Below are 18,256 nucleotides of genomic sequence, written 5' to 3'. Positions count from 1 at the left end.
AATTTACCTTCCCACTGGAGAGAGTAGTGGGAATGACAGAGTGCCATTCCTGGGCAATTTTGGAACTGCTAATTTTTCAGGCTCTGATAAGTCCCTAGGGTAGAATAGGATACCCCTTCTCCCCTCTAGATCCAGAGGGGAGAGTAGTGACCATCTGCCTGACAGACCTGCTCTCAGAGGTGGGACCATCATCCATCTTTACACCAGCTCTCAGTACTCCCCAGGGGAGAATAGCAACTAAGGCCCACATCAGCCTGGTCCTTTTCTCCCATCTATAAGCAGCGCTGGGGGCTGGAAGCTCCTCCCACTCCTGCTTCTGTCTCTGAGCAAAACCTTTCACCGGAGTCTGTAAGGGGCTATCTGCCATAGACGCCCCCTGGGCAGGCTGGGCAGCATCTCCCATCCTCAGTCACAGTGATTGGTTCAGGATTAGCATGTGGCCCAGGCTGATCCAAATGAGCCTCATTCTCAAAATTTTTGCTAGGAAGTTTTCTTCCTATTGTGTTGCTGAGCTGAGGGAATGGATTCTGGGACTAAAAGGGAAAGAAAAGCTCATGGAGAGAAAGTATGTAAGACAGATGTCAACATAGAAGATAATAAAGCCAGCAGCTGGAGAAATCACTAGATTGAGCTGAACCCCTGGATACAGCCTTGCCTGCAATCCCTGGACTTTAATTAAAGAACCAATGAATTCCCTTTTTAACTCAAATTCAAATTAACTTGTGACCAAAAGACTGGTAAAAAGAGTTAGATAATAATCATTGCGTTGCCCCATAGCCTCAGATGAGATAATAAATATGAAAGCCCTGGGCTCCTCTGAGGAACTGCTGTTCTAATGATCACTGGTATTCTTACGGCAGCAAGAGGAGGAGGCTGGAGTCTTGCCCTTGTCACTTATGGTAACAGCAATCTAGTCTAGTACCTTACCTCCCCAAGCCTCAATTTATTTACTTGTAAAATGGGATGCTCATATTTCTCAGTGGTTATGAGAATTCAATGAAATAAAGACTTACAAAGTATACACTTGGCCTGGTGCCTGGCATGTGGTAAGTGTTTGATACAATACAGTCATTGTTTAAAGACAACAACAAATAATAGTGAGTGTGGTGACAACTACCACTGCTAATAATAACAGCCCTAGTCATGGTAATAAGTGTGATAATTATCAAGAATTGTTGACTCCAGCCTGCAGACTCGGTCTGGCTCTGAGCTGGGAAACCTGGCTTCCCCCAGACTCGCCTCTCTCAGTCCTTAGCAATGCTGCCTTTGGCTGGAGTGGTGCTGCCCTCGTCTACAGGTGCCATTGAATGGGCACTGAAAGGGAGCACAGCTTGCCTTTCAGGCCAAGGACTCAGGTGTTCTAGACCAGCAGGGCGGGGATGCCCTGGTCCCAGACTCTGAAGCCAGCACTCATTCACCACCAGGGCTGGCAGGTGACAGCAGGGCCCTGCAGTGGTCAACTGTCTGCAGCTGCCAGATCCCATTCTTCGTTGATAATGCCTCCTGTTTCCTCTCTGGGAGGCCGATAGTATTGCCATGTTGTTGTTTAGTCGCTAAGTCATGTCTGACTCTTTTGCGATCCAGTGAGCTGTAGCCCACCAGGCTATGGGTTGCCATCTTTAGCAATGAAAAACACAGGAAGCTCAGTTAAATTTGAATTTCAGAAAAACAATGATTTATTAGTATAATGTTGTTGTTGCTCAGCTGCTAAGGCATGTCCGACTCTTTGCAACCCCCTGGATTGCAGCATGCCAGGCCTCCCTGTCTGTATCTTCCAGAGTTTGCTCAAGTTCATGTCCAATGAATTGGTGATGCTATCCAACCATCTCATCCTCTGCCACCCTCTTCTCCTTTTTGCCTGCAATCTTTCCCAGAATCAGAGTGTTTTCCAATGAGTCATCTGTTTGCATCAGGAGGCCAAGATATTGGAACTTCGGCCTCAGTCCTTCCAATAAGTATTCAGGGTTGACTTCCTCTTGATTATATTAGTACAATATGCCCTCAATATTACATGGATGTCTACTAAAAAGTTAATTTCCCTATCTAAAGTTCCAGTTTCAGGCTTCTCTGGTGCTTCATTGTTTAAGAATCTGCTTGTAATGCAGGGACACCAGTGTGATCCCTGGTCCAGGAAGATCCCACACACCACAGGGTAGCTAAGCTAGTGCACCACAACTACACTGCCTGTACTCTGGAGCCCTCGAGCTGCAGCTGCTGAAGCCTGCTCGCCCTAGAGCCCATGCTCCACAGCAAGAGAAGCCACTGCAATGAGAAGCCCATGCACCATAATGAGGAGTAGCCCCTGCTTGCCAAAACTAGAGCAAGCCTGTGTGCATAGCAAAGACCCAGGCAGCCAAAAGTAAGTAAATATTTTTTTAAAAAAGTTCCAATTTTACTTATTTTCTCTGGAGCCCCTAGGAACCATGTCCCCATCACCCTCAGACCATGTGATTCTGCGGAGGGGGCAAGGGGCCTTAGGTATGGGCAGGGTCTGATCAATTCCAGCAGCCTACCAACGGGGCACACTGATTGGTTCAGAGGCAGGCATGTGACTCAGTGACCAATGAGAGTCAGCCTGGGAGCTTGCTGAGACAGTTGGGAAATAGAGACTCTCTCCTAGCTGGATTTGCTAAGCTGGAGATGTGAGTTTGCAGCTGCAAATGGCCCTTTGCTGCTATAATGTCAGGTGAGCCTGCCTGGGAAGAGACATCATTTGAGCTGCTGGAGACGCTTGTGCTTAAGCCAGTTTTAAGAATTTATCCCACCTTACCTCCTTCCCTTGCTCTCTTGGTTCTGGAAACCCAAAGAAATAAGTTGGACAACACTGAAAAAGGCATAAAGCCACTTAAAGCTACTGTTGTGGCTTTCAGGGACAACTTGTCTTTCAGGGTCAAGTTGTCTTTCAGGAACAACTTGAAGGAAACTTAATCACCAGCTTGGGCCTCTCCTTGGCCATGTCTGTGCTCTCAAGTCAGCACTGATGCCCTTCTGCCCCCCAGAGATGTATCAGGGCGCTCTGGATGCTCAGCCGGACAAAGAAGAAAACTAGACTCTCTGTTTTCCACTTTTATTTTCCAGAACAAAACATGTGCCACCTGGCAGGACCCTGATGCCTGCTCTCCAGCAACTCTGCCCTCACTCAACCCATTCACTAGGTCAGCTGAGGCAGGAAGGAAAAGAAGGCTCCTTCTGGGGTCAGAGGGCACAGTGTGCCTGCCTGCCTTCAACTTTGGGGCAGATGGTGACTGGCACTGGGAGAGAAGTAGCCTGGCTCCAGGGTACGGTGCTTTGGGTCTCGGACCCCAGGCCAAGGGTCAGGTCAGGTTGGGGGTGTGGGCAGGAACACAGTTCCCATATCCATACCAGCACCGTGACCCCTTGGAGCCCTCAGCCTGGGGCTGGCCAAGAGCTGCCAGCCTCTCTGTAGAGGGACCTGGACCCTGGCCTTGGGCGATGTCTCAGCTGCTCAGGTCCAAATTCTTGGCCTGCCGGGAGGGGCAGGGCAGGCTCTAGATGGCATCCCCCTCGCTGTCAGACTCAATGACGTCCAGGGGCTGCAGGCGCAGGGAATCATAGTTGGGGGGTGGTGTGCCCGGGATGGGCGGGTTCTGCTCACGGCGGTAGGCCCCCGCGTCAGGGCCGGGCATGGCCGAGTCTGGCTGGAAGCCAAAGTTGGTGTGGGCCTCCACCAGCTCGGCCACAGTGGGCGGCGGGCCGTCGTAGCGAGCCTGGGCCCGCTTCTGCTGCACACTCTTGGCGAGGGCCACCAGCTTGATGATGGTGATCCACACGAAGTCGATGATGATCTCTCCGAACTCAATGAGGCAGAGCACCGAGCCCCCCATCCAGAAGCCGAACTGTCCGCCCAGGTTCGAGAGCAGCCAGACGATCTACAGGGAGCAGGGGGTGAGGGCCTGGCCACAGATCTCTGCCTCAAGCCCAACCTCCGGCTTCCTGTGAGGTGAGTTGGTGGCCGGAAGGGGAGAAGAGGTGATCATCTCAGCCCAGGGAAGTAATCGGGGAGTGCCTATGGGATCTTCCTGCTTCCCTGGTGGCTCAGCAGTAAAGAATCCGCCTGCTAGTATTGCGTCCCAGTCCACCGGGTTGCAAAAAAGTTGAACACGACTGAGCAACTAAACAACAAGTAAGCAAGTGTTAATCTCTCAGTCGTGCCCGACTCTTTGTGACCCCATTGACCGTAGCTTGCCAGGCTCCTCTGTCCATGGGATTTTCCAAGCAAGAATACTGGAGTGGGTTGCCAGTTCCTTCTCCAGGGGATCTTCCAAACCCAGGGATCAAACCCAGGTCTTTCGCATTGCAGGCAGACGCTTTACCATCTGAGCCACCAGGGAAACCCATAAACAACGAGTTCAGTTCAGTTCAGTCGCTCAGTCGTGTCCGACTCTTCGCAACCCCATGAACCACAGCACGCCAGGCCTCCCTGTCTATCACCAACTCCCGGAGTCCACCCAAACCCATGTCCATTGAGTTGGTGATGCAAACAACAAGGGACCTTCCTAATTCCTCCGCTGGGCTCTGGATCCTCCCCACCCTCAGGCTGCAGGGTGGAGGGGCAGAAGGCAGGGCTGAGGTGTCAGGAGCCCCCAGACTCACGTTATTGGCTGCTGACTCTTCAATGGTGCGATAGTTGAATTCTTGGAAGTAGATATTGAGCTTGACAATCCCCTTCCTGCAGGAGGCAGCAAAGGGAACTGGTGCCCTCTCCCCAATACACACACACACACACACACACACACACAGAGGAAAGGTACCCTCCTCTGGCTCAAGCTTCCCATGTGCCCACTCCCAGGAGTGGAGAGTCCAAACAAGAACCAGGAAGGGCCACTCTAGGCCTTGGGGCCACAAAAGGCATCTCTTCCCAGCACCCATTCCGTGCATCCCTTTCTGAACCAGTTCTCCAAAGGACCTGGGGGCCAAGACAGTGCTAAGGATCAGCTCTGGGCTCCCCTCACCCACTCCCAGTACAGTAGACTTGACATAGAGTCCTAGGCCTTGGCCCACTGTCAGGGGACTCGGGGCAGGGAAGTGTGGCCAAGAGGGCTTTCCCCTTACACCTGATGGTCCTCAGAAAGGTTATTCTCTCTCATACCTCCAGCCTTCTGCCGGGACATCAGCGCCTCTTCCTATTTGTCTAAACAGTTACTACTCCTCCTTAGGGGATTAGCTCAAGGGTCACCTCCCTATACAGATCTCCCTTATCTCTCAGGAAGAAGGGGCCTCCTTCTCTGCTGGGCTCCCTGAGAAAGGGTACTGTGCAGACTCCCACCACCAAAGCCCTGTTCATGTATTTCTGTCCTCTAGACTCGAAGTTCCGGATAGAATGAAAGTTCCTGTCTTTCTTGTGCTCCATGCCTGGTTGTGTTGAATGGATGGAAACATGCATGAATGGATGGAGGTTGGGTGGGTGGATCAATGAGTGGAAGAATGGAAGGATGGATGATGGAGGGTAAATGGATGGATGGATGCGAGTGGACAGATGGATGGGGAGACGATTGGAAGGATGGATGATGGATATATGGGTGGACAGGTTCAAGGATGAAAGGACCAGAGGGATGGATGGAAATGAACAGGTTGTCCTTTAGGAAATGGGAGGCTCTGAGCCCCACTGGCTGGCCTCTCTCTCACTCCCAGTACTTCCTGCTCCAGGCTTGTTTCTGGATCTGACCAGTGTGAGAAGGTGTCTGAGCAGCTACCCTGTGTCCAAGCCCCTCCCACAAGGCTCTGGTTTCTCCTCTTTCCTGCCCTCCCTGGCCGGTCCAGACTCTGAGCTCACCTGCTCAAGGTGATATTGCTGCTTTGGTCCCGCTCCTGAGACAAGACGTGGAAAATCCAGTCCTGGAACCCAAAAAGGCAGCTGAGAACAACGGTGCCTGCAGCATCCCCTCCCAGGCATGGGCCCTGCTACCCGTGGGAGGCACTGGGTCTCCAGGCTCCAGTCTCCAAAGGCACTGGGTCTCCAGGCTCTTCCCCATAGGCCCGGCCTCCCTGCTTCAGTTCTTTCCCACCGCAGGCCCTTGCTCTTGCTGTTCCCTCCGCCCAGGTCCTCCCCAGACCTGCGCAAAGGACGGTCTGTCCCATTCACTGTCGTGTCCCCCGCACAGTCCTTGGGGGACATGGGTGGAAGGAGGCAGGGAGGGAGTGGAGGAGAGGTTCCCAACAGCCTGCAGGTCGCCAGCCACATCTGCCTCCCATCTGAAGCTGGGCGGCCAGGAGCTTGGCCGCCCCCCTGACTCACCTCGGAGGCCTCAGAAGGCCAGACGGCCATGGAGATGGTCATCTTGTACTGAGTGTCACTGGAAGAGAGACGGCAGCCCATCGTCACTGTGCCCGCCCGCCGCGCCCCCCACACCCGCCCCCGCCCATCCCGTCTCGGTGGACTCACTTGCAGGACTCCTTACAGGCATAGATGCAGGTCTCCCTCTGTGCCATGCTGATGCGCAGGGCCGAGTAGCAATGGGCTGGGTGGGAGGGGTTGGGGGAGAGATTTTGAGACAGGTTTTCTGCTTTGAGCCCCTGGCCACCCTCTGATCTCCCGGCCCTGAGCCACCCAAGGCCTGTGGTTAAGTTGAGTGGGGAGCGTTGTCTCGATCCAAACTCCCCTTGTCACGGAAAATCACCCACCCTAGGTGCCCCCTCTCCAGCCATTTGGCCCCAGCCTGGCCAGAGGGACCCCCTCCCCAGCACCCCAGCCCCAGCCCAGGAGGATCAGAGCAGCTTTCCCTCCACCTGTCACCCTTGAGCCTGGCAGGGGCAGGCTAGGGCCAGCGGGTCACGTGGGGAGGGATGGGTATTGGAAGGGATAAAGTTCTCCCCTCCTGTCCATACATGTTGTTATTTTTAAGAGGTGGTAGGACTCCCTCTGCCACTGACAACATCCATTGGTGTTTGGATGACATTGGCCCTGTGTGAGCCAGTAGGGGCTCCCCTTCTGGTGACTTCAGGTCTCAAGGACAAACTCTCTCCCGAATGTACACGTTTCATGCCTACACTTGAAGGCATCGGGGAGCTGCGGGTGGGGAGAACCAGGGCGAGAGGGGCCGTGGGCGGTGAGGACTCATGGAGCCCCCCAGCCCCACTTGCAGTCACAGCCTTTTGTGGGCAGAGGCCCAGTGGGCTGGGGGCCAGTCCCCGGGGGGCTCCCCGCTCACCCCAGTCCGGGAACTCCTGGTTGTTGCAGTATTTCCTCTTGTCGGGCAGCGGGTACAGGTAGTGGCCACAACCACATTCCCGAATCATGTGCTCCTGGAAGCAGGAACGAATGCAGGCCTGGTGGTGGGAAGGGGCAGAGAGGGGCAGACGTGAAGGCGACGTCCCCACCTCCACCCAGGGGGACGGGGCCCAGGGGGCTGGGTGCCCAGGCCGGGGGCTGGGGGAGCCGAGGAGGCGCCCCTCCCGTGGAGGAGGGTGGCGAGGTGACTAAGCTTCCTCCCCGCTGCCCCCCGAGGTGGGAGGCGGCTGTCCTTCCTTGCCTCTGTCCCCACAGGAGGACTCAAGCCAGAACCCGGCTCTCTGAGGCTGGCCCCACAGATGACACACGGAGAGGAGGCTTGTTCCAACCCTAAAGCTATCTCTCAGGGACTTCCCTCAATGGTTAGGACTCCATGATTTCACAGCAGGGGGCGTGGGTTTGATCCCTGGTCAGGGAACTAAGATCCCAAATGTGTCCACCGTCTCCCCTCGACAACAAAAAATGGCTAACTCTTAAGAAAGCTCTTGTTACAAGGCTGCCAGCAGCCTTCCAAGCCATTTACATGGAAGGACCCAGAAGAGAAAGCAAGCAAGCTCCCTCTATGCTCCTTCATCTTGGAGGGAAACCCTCAGGGAAGGTGAGAAGGGTGATCCGAGTCCTCAGTGCAAAGGAGAGGAAGTGACTTTCTTTGGAATGTCCCCTGGTGGAGGGTGAGGGAAGCGGGGGAGTGGACCAGTCCCCTCTAGGCTGGATGAGATGAATCTATAATTTCTGGGTTTTCAGGTCAGACCTGGTTTCAGTCCACTCAGAAATGAGCTACGTGTTCCAGGGCCAGCCCTCCCCTCCGAGCCTCAGTTTATTCCTGTTGCTCCTCTGTCTAAGGCGGGGAGGTCAGCATGCTGTTGGGCACTTGGAGAATGGAAGCAGCTGCCCATCACGGCTCTCCTGTCCGGCTTCCCAAGTCCACCTCTGGAGGGCTTCCCGCTCCCACCCTTGCCAAGGAGCTCGCATCCTCCCCACCGCTCTCCTGCCTGCTGCTTCCGTTCTCCCCTGTGAACCTGTAGGTTCCTCGTGGGAGGAAGTAGGAGTGGGCAGGGGGCTGGGTGGCAGATGAAACGGCACAGCCGGGAGGAGGGGGTCTGGGGTGAGATCGGGGGCAGTGGGTCAGCAGGGAGCTCTGGGCCAAGTGTCCGACATTCACCCAGACCTCACTGTCGTACCTGGAAGGTAGGGGCCCTCTCCAGGGTGGGCCAGGGCAGGCCCAGGGCTGGCAGGCAGAGCGCCCGACCAGGGCCTGGGGCTTTGACAAGGTCTCTGTCCAGACTGGTGATGGCACTGGACAAAATGAGATCTGAGGTTTCTCTGGAATGGGGTTTCCAGGGCCGGGGCCTGATGCCTTTGTGGCCTCCTTCTCTGTGTTCCCACAAGCCCCCACACCCCTGGGTGCCTTGTCTGTCCATCTGTCCCTCCAGAGGCTTGAAGACTCCTCAAGCTCTCCATCGCAGGCAGAAGCCCCCAAGACAGGAGGGTCAGAGTGAGCGGTGCCTGGGGTCAGCTGGATAGAGTGGGCAGCGGGGATGGTGGATTTCCGTGACTAAGACGAAAGGGAAAACCACACCCTGCTTGGGGCTCTCAGACATGGAGCCAGGCACTGGGCTGCCCCCCAGCCATCCTGTGTCCTCATCCACCAAGGCAGACTGGACTGGGAGAGAAAAGTGTCACTGTGAGCGGTCACTTTGGCCACTTTTGCAAAAAGTCAGTCTGTCCTCTCCTCTGGGGCCAGGTCTGAGGCCAGGCCTTGTGGCCTGACCTTGCAGATCAGGATAAGAGGTAAGTAAGCCCCAGCTGCAGCAGAGGGGATTAAGGCCAGATACAAAGAGGGACTTAGGAACACTGATGAGGCATTTGGACTAGGGTCTATAAACCCCAATTTCCTCATTCTTAATAATAGCGTCTACATCTTGGTATTGTTATGAGGATTAAATTATTTATATATACATAATGTATATATAGGATATACATATGTAAAAAAATATATATGTAAAGCACATGGAACAGTGATAGCACATGATAACCCTGCTATTATTAGTATATTATAATAATAATGGTATAGTATAATAAATGCTGCTGCTGCTGCTAAGTCACTTCAATTGTGTCTGACTCTGTGTGACCCCATAGATGGCAGCCCACCAGGCTTCCCCATCCCTGGGATTCTCCAGGCAAGAACACTAGAGTGGGTTGCCATTGCCTTCTCCAATGCAGGAAAGTGAAAAGTGAAAGGGAAGTCGCTCATTCGTGTCTGACTCTTCGCGACCCCATGGACTGCAGCCTACCAGGTTCCTCTGTCCATGGGATTTTCCAGGCAAGGGTACTGGAGTGGGGTGCCACTGCCTTCTCCAAGTATAATAAATAGCATATACAATAAATGCTGTTAATACCACATTAATATATACTAACAATAATTAATGATTATTATTAGAATATTATTGCTTCATATGGGTACTGAAAGGATCAAATGATGGTTTAATCCATGTAAATCCTTAGTACACACAAGAGTTCTTTTTGGGAAACCCCAGAGCAAGACCCCCAAGGCCACACCTGCCAAGCAAGGACAAGAACCAGGACTAGACTGGCTCCCTAGCCTCCAGGGAACCCTGTGGTCCCAAAGACCCAGCAGAGCCAGCCTTGCTGGGACCAGCTTTCCCAGACACCTCAGGCCTCAGGCCACCGCTGTCCCACCTGGATGGAGTAGGTCGTGTTGTAGCTGCTGTAGAGGTTTTGGATGGGGACATCAGAGCCGTTCTTGGTGCACTGGCTGTAGGGCTCGCCCTTGCGCTGCAGCTTGTCCTGTGTGAGAGGTTGTTTGTGGGGACCCCTGATCACCCCTAGGAACCCCACTCTGTTCCTCCCTCCCATCCAGCAAGCGGGCCTAGGGGATGCTCAGAGGGGCTGGAGGGCTGACGCCCCGGCAGGGGCCAGGGGTGGGGGGCACTCATCTTCCCCCAAGCGTGGGGCCCACTGGGGTTCCAGGCAGAAGGTGAGGAGGTGGGGAGGTCCAGGGCTTGGGGAGGCATGGAGCTCCTCCTCTCAGGCCCCGGGAGGTGGGCGCTGGGCAGACAGCCTGCAGGCATACCACGAGCACCCCGATGGATGTCTCCATCCCCGCCATGGCGTAGATGCCCTCTTCCTTGATGAAGGGGTATGACCTCTGCTCATGAAGCATCAGCCGGGCACCAGCCGTAGATGTGAGGAAGGGGACATAGTCTTCCTGGCCCATGTCCAGGATCAGTTTTAGGCCTGAGGGGAAGATGGGGCAGAGGGCAGCCTGAGCTGGCTCCCCAAGGCTGAGGGCAGACCCACCACCCACTGGTCCCAGCCCCCACTAGCCAAGGGAAGGCCAGGGTCTACGCAGGAAGCTGGCTCCACTTTACGAAAACCCGGACTTCTTGCCTTCTCTGAGGCCCACTTCCTAGTCTGAGCCAGCACGGTCTCCACTCTGGGCTCCGCCTGCCCCATCTCTACTCCATGGCCTCTTCCACAGGGCAGGTAGATCTAAGGCTGCAGCCCAAGCGGCCTTGCCTCTCGTCTCCAGGATCTTCATTCTCTCTGCTCACCCCCTCAGCTGCCATGCTCCTTCTTACTGCTGGGCCTTCGTCAGGATGTCTTCTCTTTGGAATGCTGTCTCCAGCCTCACCTTGCATCTAGAAACTCCTGCTCCTCCTTCAGGCCTCAGTCCAAGTATCACTTCCTCCAGAAGCCTTCCCTGACTATCTAGACTGGGTCTCGGGATCTCTGTCATACTCTCTCCTTGTCCTGGAACTCGCCTTCCAAGTACCTGTCTCACTTTTGAAATATTTCTTTTATTATCTGTCTTTCTTCCCCACTCCACTGTTCTCTTCTTGAAGGTGGAGACCAGACCCAATATTTTATGAATCATGGCAGGGGGTGTGTCCCAGGTGGTGCCAGTGGTAAAGAACCCGTCTGCCAACGCAGGAGATGCAAGAGATGTGGGTTTGATCCCTGGGTTGGGAAGATCCCCAGGTGAAGGAAATGGCAACCCACTCCAGTATTCTTACCTGGAAGTTTCCATGGACAGGGGACCCTGGCAAGCTACTGTCCATGGGGTCACAAAGAGTTGGACACAACTGAGACAAGCAAGAAAGGACTGGGCAGGACAAGAAGCCTAGCATTTATTGAGCATTTGCTGCATACTGAGTGCTGGGCTCAGGGCTTTATTTACATGATCTCACTGAGGCTTATAAGAGGCATATGAGATAGGTACAATTATTGTCCCCATTTTACAGATGAGGAAACTGAGCCCAAAAGAGAGTAAGGGACCTTGTCATAGGTCACTCAATGAGGAAGTGGAAGTAGCCTTGATCTTAATCATCAGTCATCACTAGAGAGTGAGCTAGCTGGCATCTCTGTGATGCCCAGTGTCCTCAGGGGCTCAGGGGTGGGTGAAGTGTTGGCAGCCCACCCCACACCCCTCTAGACCAGCAGCTCTGACAGTTGCTGAATGACACCTACCTTTGGATGGCTGGGGAGCTCAGAACCTAAGGGTGGGGAGGAAGGATTTGCTCCCCAAGGCCTGGCGCACATGCTGAGTCCACCAGCTGCCCCCAAGAAGAGCAGCTTCTGCCATCCACCGCTTCCCTTTTCCTCACTTCTGTTCACTACTTCACCTTTCTCTGTCTCTCACGAACTGCACAGAAACGAGGCTGACAGTAAGGGCTCTGCCCCAGGCTAACTGTGTGATCATGGGAAAGTCACTTAAAACGTCTTAGAACATCTGCATTTAGTGAGTTTGCTGCCGGCCAGGCTCAGGGGCAAGGCCACTTGCTCTGTGCTCCGAGGTCTACCTGCCTTAGGCCAGGATGATGCAATGGGGTCTGCACCACATCCTCTGCTCTGTGCGATATGGGGAAACGAGAGCTTCAGGAAGTTAAGTCTCGGTTCAGCATCACCCGGGGGTAAATGGTGGGGCTGGGACTCCCCCTGGTCACAGAAGCCTGTGCTCTCAGCCACTGCTTCCCAGCTTTGCTCATCAGCAGAAGGGGCGCACCAGTCACTCAGTACCCAGGGATTTTTGCACATTGGGTTCGGGGACAGCTGAGAAGGCACCTGGCCCTGCCCTGGGGTACCCCGTAGACGCTGCTCCTCTGCATGCCGGCCCCTGGCTAAACTCAGTCCTGTCCCTCAACAGCTGATGGTGTGTGTGCTTGGTGATCACTCAATCATGTCTGACTCTTTGCGACCCCATAGACTGTAGCCCACCAGGCTCCTTTGTCCATGGGATCCTCCAGGCAAAACAGTAGAGTGAGTTGCCATTTCCTACTCCAGGGGATCCTCCCAACCCAGGGACTGAACCCACAAGCCTCCTACACCTCCTGCACTGGGCAGGTGGGTTCTTTACCACTGTGCCACGGGGCTGATGGCAATTTGGTCTTTCATCCTCACATGATAGGATCTAAAACCTCATGGCTCTGGCTCCGGGACAGACTTACCAAACTCAGTTCCGGGGTTGGCTGAAGGGAGGGCCTTCTCCGTCATGCCCCAGTTGAAGATGTAACAGTTGCCATAATCAGGGTGGAAGATGGGTGTGAAGTTCCTGAAAAAAATACCATCAGCTGGAGGCCAGGGCCCATCCCCATCCCAGCTGATGTCACCCCAACTGCCACCCCCGGGTGTGTGGCAGGGGGGAGCTGGTAGATTACTGCTCAGAGAGGCTCAGGAACGGAGAGGTGAGTGGTAGGTCATTCTGTCCATTTCCCTGTATCTATGCACCCACCAGACAGGAGATTCCCAGACTCTTTTGGGAAAGAGGGGGTTCTCTGGGGGTAGGAGCCAGGCTCTCTTAGTCATGAAGTATGAAAAAGAAGTTGCTTTTTGTTTCTTTTTTTTTTTTTTAGGTTAATTTGTGATTTATCTGCCAGTGTAATTTAACTACAGTGGCCTGTGAACTTTTTTGATCTAAAAATATATTTTACATCACAATCCAACAAACATATACACATACATAAGATGTATACATATATAAAAGTGAAACAAAAGTTTTGTCAAAAACATCTGCCCTGAGGGTTATTTATTTATATTTTGAGACCCAAAAAAGAAAGCTGCTTTGATGTTTTCAGCTGCCTCATCTACAGGGTCTTGTAACCCATGTGGTCATTTAAATGGTGACCCCCGAAAAGAGATGTCCACATCCTAACCCCAGGGACCTGTGAATGTGACCTTATTTAGAGAAGGGATCTTCACAGGCACAGTTAAGGATTTTGAGGTGAGATTAACTGGTTTTATCACGTGGGCCCTAAATCCACCCACAAGTGTCCTTAAAGAGTCAGCAGAGGAGTCACAGAGAAGGTCACATGAAGACAGAGGCTGAGACTGAAAGGTACAAAGACGGAAGTCAAAGAATGCTGGAGCGCACCGCCCCCCCACCGCCATACCGCCACCCCCCAACCCCGACATGCTAGAAGCGGCAAGAAAGGCTTGTCCCCTGGAGACGTGGGAGGGAGCCTGGTCCTGCTAACACCTTGATTTCTGACTTCAAGCTTCCTCTGTGAAAGCATACACTTTTGTTGCTTTAAACCATCCAGTTTGTGGTCATTCGTTGCAGCAGCCACAAGAAACTAATACAGATAATGTGAGTGAGTGGGCAGCTCCAGGCAATGTTTGCTCCAAGGAGCTGGCCGAATCCAGACGGGTGGGCTTGTCTGGGAACCCTGGGAACTCAGGCAAGGAGGGAAGAAGATGGAGATGGGGGGTTAGAGGGGGATGTGAATCAGGACATCACGGTGCAAGCAGAGGTCAGGAAAGAGAGAACTTCACAGTGAGGTGTGAGCCTATCTAGGATCCTATTTTACATCAGGGGAATGTTTCCAAGGAACTATTCGATAACTGAACAATAGCACAAAATATTATTATAAAGATACGGAAAAGTGACAGCATAATATCAGTTTCAAATAATTTAGTTCAGTTTTTTTCTATATGGAACTTTCCAAACATAAAAAGTTGAGAGAACAAAGCCTACTACCAGCTTCAACAATCCCCTACAGTCAGCTGTTTCATCTCTACCTATCCCTATTGAAGGTAATCTCAGATGTTATAATTTTATTTGTAAGCATTTCTATATGTCTATAAGTAAGAACGCTTTGTGTGTGTGTGTGTGTGTGTGTGTGTGTGTGCAGGCTTCTCTACTTATGCATAGGCTCTCTAGTTGAGATCTTAGTTCCCCTCTAGAGAACCCATACCCCCTGCATTGGAAGATGGATGCTTAACCACTGGACCTCCAGGGGAGTCCCCGTAAGAACTGCTAAAACACCACTACTACCAGGTTGAACATAACTGATAAAAATTCCTTAATATTATTATACATTCAATTTATATTGTCTCATAGAGGTCAATTTTGGTTTTACAATTTACTGGTTTAAATTAGGATCCAAACGACATTGACATGTGATTGGTTGATATGCCTTTTAAATCTCCTTTAATCTATGGCTTCCTTCAACTGACTTTTTTTGGTTGTGAAATAGCTGTTAACTTCTGGTTTCATCAAGCTAGTAACTGAAGAGAGAGTGATACAATTAGAGGGTCATCATTTTGTTCCCTGATTTTGGGGGTTTTGGGCAACATGCATCGGTGGTGACCAATGCTGTGTGTCCCAATGGAAGGGCACAGGCTGCCCAGGAGGTGGCCTTGCCAAAAACAAAACAACCACAACACCCAGCACTTAACAGGATCGAACATCTCTAACTACCATTTACAGCAAATACTGGAGACAGAGGAACAAGTTCAAAGATACCACAAAAAGTCAATCTGCAAAATCCTGACTCCAAAAAATAAATAACCCAGTGTTTTCAACAAATAAATTATGAGACAGGGAAAGGGAGGTAACCTTCAGATTGAAAGCAACTTCAAAGACTTGGTTCTATTCCCAACCTGTGGACTTTAATTGGATCCTCATTCAAACAAGCAAACCCAAAGTCTGACACTGACGGGACTTAACACCACTGGATAGATGATGTAATGAGGAATCACCCATCGTCTCTCTTTTAAGGTGGCGAAACGGTATTGTGCCTCTGCCAAAAGCCTTTCTCTGAAGTTACATTCTACACACCATGTAGATGAAAAGGATATGATGTCTTGGATTTGCTTTAACCACAGGATGAGAATCACACTTATTGGATCTGGGTGGTGGGTCCACGTGAGTTCCTCACATCCTGTCCTATGTGTATGTTCTCAAGTCCCCATGTGTGCCAAGTCACTTCAGTTGTGTTCAACTCTGTGCTGCCCCATGGACTGCAGCCTGCCAGCCTCCTCTGTCCTTGGAATTGTCTAGGCAAGAATACTGCAGCGGGTTGCCATTCCCTTCTCCAGGGGATCTTCCCAACCCAGGGACTGGGATGGAATCCACGCCCCTTAAGTGCATTGGCAGGTGGGTTCTTTACCAGTAGCACCACCTGGGAAGCCCAATTTCAAGTCTCCATAGAAAACAGCATTTAAGGGGACTTCCCTCGTGGTCCAGTGATTAAGACTCCACACTCCCAATGCAGGGAGCCTGGGTTCAAACCCTGGTCAAGGACCTAGATCTCACATGATGCAACTAAGAGTTTGCAGGCCACAATGAAGAGACCCGGCATGCCAAGACTAAGGATCCCACAGGCAGCACCAAAGATCTACGATCCTGAGTGCCACAAACTAAGACCCATGGAGCTGAATATATATATATATATATATATATATGTATGTATATATATATATATATATATATATATATATATATATAATGGAACTAGCATTTAAAATGTCTTCGGATGTTTTTACATGGTTTTCTGTTATTTTATTAAAAACAGGAGGGAATGGGGCTTGGTGCATCAGACACTGCAGAAACATACCTGAAATGCTACACTTTCTAAGCTTTCTGTTCCACAGCATTTACTGAGCAAATTTCCCCAGACCACGCTGAAGATTTCTGTGTATGTTCTTTCGTTTAATTCTCACAATAACTCCATGAGGTCAGCAGGTATTCGTCCCCATGTTCAGATTAGGAAGCCATTTCCTGTCTCTTTGGTCTCACCCTCTGCGCCAGCCAAATCAGGTGGGTCCAGGGCAGGTGGTGAAACCCGATCCAGGAGCTGACTGCGCCTGACATGCACGTGAGAGGCTTCCTCAGCCTCTGAGCTGAGGTGTCCTCCACCATGAAAGACAAACTGCATTTCTCATCCAACACTTACTGAGTCACGCACTGGGCTCGGGACACGGAGGCCAGCAAGACAGTCCTGCGCTTGAAGCTCATGGCGTGGGAGAGACCACAGACTGGGGTCGTGGCAATTCTCTTTCCTGCCCGCCTCCTCCACCTGTAAGGCGCCCACCCTGGTCCAGGGCTGCCAGCTCCCCTCATCCTGATTCCTGCAGGAGCTTCTGCCTCCACTCTTGCTGTCTTACAATCTTCCTCCTGCACAATGGTCAGGGCAACTGTTTAAACTGTGAATCACAGGCTTCCCTGTGGTTCAGTGGTCAGGACTCTGCCTTCCGATGGAAGGGGTCTGGGCTCTATCCCTGGTTGATGAGCTAAGATCCCACATAGCTTGCAGCCAAAATAAGCAATACTATAACAAATTCAGTAAAAACTTAAAAAATAGTCCACATCAAAAAAAAAAAAAAAAACAAAAACCAAAAACCAATTGTGAATCAGCCCGTAGCACGCCCCTCTTAGAACCTTCCAGAAGCTCCTTGCTGCTCTCAGAATAAAATGCAAATGCCCCACTTGGCTTCCTCCCCCTTGTTCATTGTACTCCAGAGACACTCCATGTTGTCTTCAAATTCAAGGCCCACCGCTCCTTGTGCCTGGAATATTCTCTGAGCAGATCTTCAAGTGTCTGGTTTCTTCTCCTCCTTCAGGTTTCATCTGCTCAGAGATGTCCCCTGACCTCCCTATGCAAAGTCACCTCCCAGTCACTTGACCATTTCCACCTGCTTATTTCCCTGGTGGCTCAGTGGTAAAGAATCCACCTGCCAATGCAGGAGATGTGGGTTGGGAAGATCCCCTGGCAACCCACTTCAGTATTCTTGCCTGGGAAATCCCATGGACAGAGGAGTCTGGCAGGCTACAGTCCATGTGGTCGCAAAGAGTTGGACACAACTTAGCAACTCAACAACAACAACATTCCCATGCTGGCATGCATCAGAAGCTGAATGCATCTTGACTTAATTGCTTATCAGTGGCCTCTTGCTTTAGAAAATAATCCCAGGGAGGACAGCTGTCTGTCTGGAGGGAGAAAGAACCTAAAAGCTAAGAGCTCAGGCTTGGGAACCAGCCTGCCTGAATTTGACTTCTGGCTCTGCCAGTTACTCACTGGTGAGCTTGGGGGAAGTCACTTCACTTCCCTGGGCCTTGTTTCTCCCGCCCTAACACCAGGGCAACAACAGCACCCACCCAAAAGGACTAAGGTGGGGGCTGGAAGCTGAGCACACTGAATTGCTAGACAAATTCACCCCCGATCCTCAGAGCCTGGCACTCAGTAGACAGACACTCAGTAAATATTTGTTGGCTAAATTATAATACATGATAAGAGTAGCAGCAGAGATAAGCCTGGAAGAGTGGATGTGGGGGTGGGGAGTGGGTTGGGGGAGGGTTCCTGGAGGAAATGAGGCCTGAGCTGAGACTTGAAGGATGAGTAAGAGGTAGCCGAGCTTTGCAGGTGCAGGGTGGACGAAGGGCACCCCAGGCTGGGGGTGGGAGTGAGGGTGGGGAGGACACTGAAGGCCCAGAGGGAAGAAACTGCTCTGGGCGGGCACCGTGGAGTCTCTCTCCCAGGGGGGATCAGGGCTGCGGCCACAAGGGAGGAAATGAGTGGGGAAAACCAGTTGCAGCTGGGCGCCGGCTCTGGAAGGAGAGACCCCGCCCCTGGGACATGGGCACGCGATGTTCCCAAGGAGCTGCCTCGGACACCTACCGCCCAGGAGCGGGAGGTGGCTCTGGGCGCGGCCAGATCCCCTCCTGTCCCAGGTTGCACTCTGAGGCTTGCCAACTATTTGCTTGTT

General features: G+C 52.2%; 1 protein-coding gene across 4 annotated transcripts in view; it reads right to left on the bottom strand.

Moving 5' to 3' along the window:
* Positions 1-3,053: 3,053 nt before the first annotated feature.
* Positions 3,054-18,256, bottom strand: part of SCNN1B (sodium channel epithelial 1 subunit beta) — a 73,970-nt gene continuing 58,767 nt past the window's right edge. For all 4 annotated transcript variants that reach the window (XM_069571389.1, XM_069571390.1, XM_069571391.1 and 1 more), the window contains 9 exons: positions 12,718-12,821; positions 10,344-10,507; positions 9,950-10,057; positions 7,170-7,287; positions 6,404-6,479; positions 6,257-6,314; positions 5,795-5,856; positions 4,615-4,690; positions 3,054-3,890 (listed from right to left, as the gene is read on the bottom strand). In XM_069571389.1, coding sequence (XP_069427490.1) covers positions 3,510-3,890; positions 4,615-4,690; positions 5,795-5,856; positions 6,257-6,314; positions 6,404-6,479; positions 7,170-7,287; positions 9,950-10,057; positions 10,344-10,507; positions 12,718-12,821 — 1,147 coding nt within the window. In that variant the 3' untranslated portion in view covers positions 3,054-3,509. The remainder of the gene's footprint in view (positions 3,891-4,614; positions 4,691-5,794; positions 5,857-6,256; positions 6,315-6,403; positions 6,480-7,169; positions 7,288-9,949; positions 10,058-10,343; positions 10,508-12,717; positions 12,822-18,256) is intronic.

Source organism: Ovis canadensis, chromosome 24 (assembly GCF_042477335.2).
Source record: "Ovis canadensis isolate MfBH-ARS-UI-01 breed Bighorn chromosome 24, ARS-UI_OviCan_v2, whole genome shotgun sequence".
NCBI classification, from domain to species: domain Eukaryota; kingdom Metazoa; phylum Chordata; class Mammalia; order Artiodactyla; family Bovidae; genus Ovis; species Ovis canadensis.
This window is presented reverse-complemented; position numbering and strand designations above follow the sequence as displayed.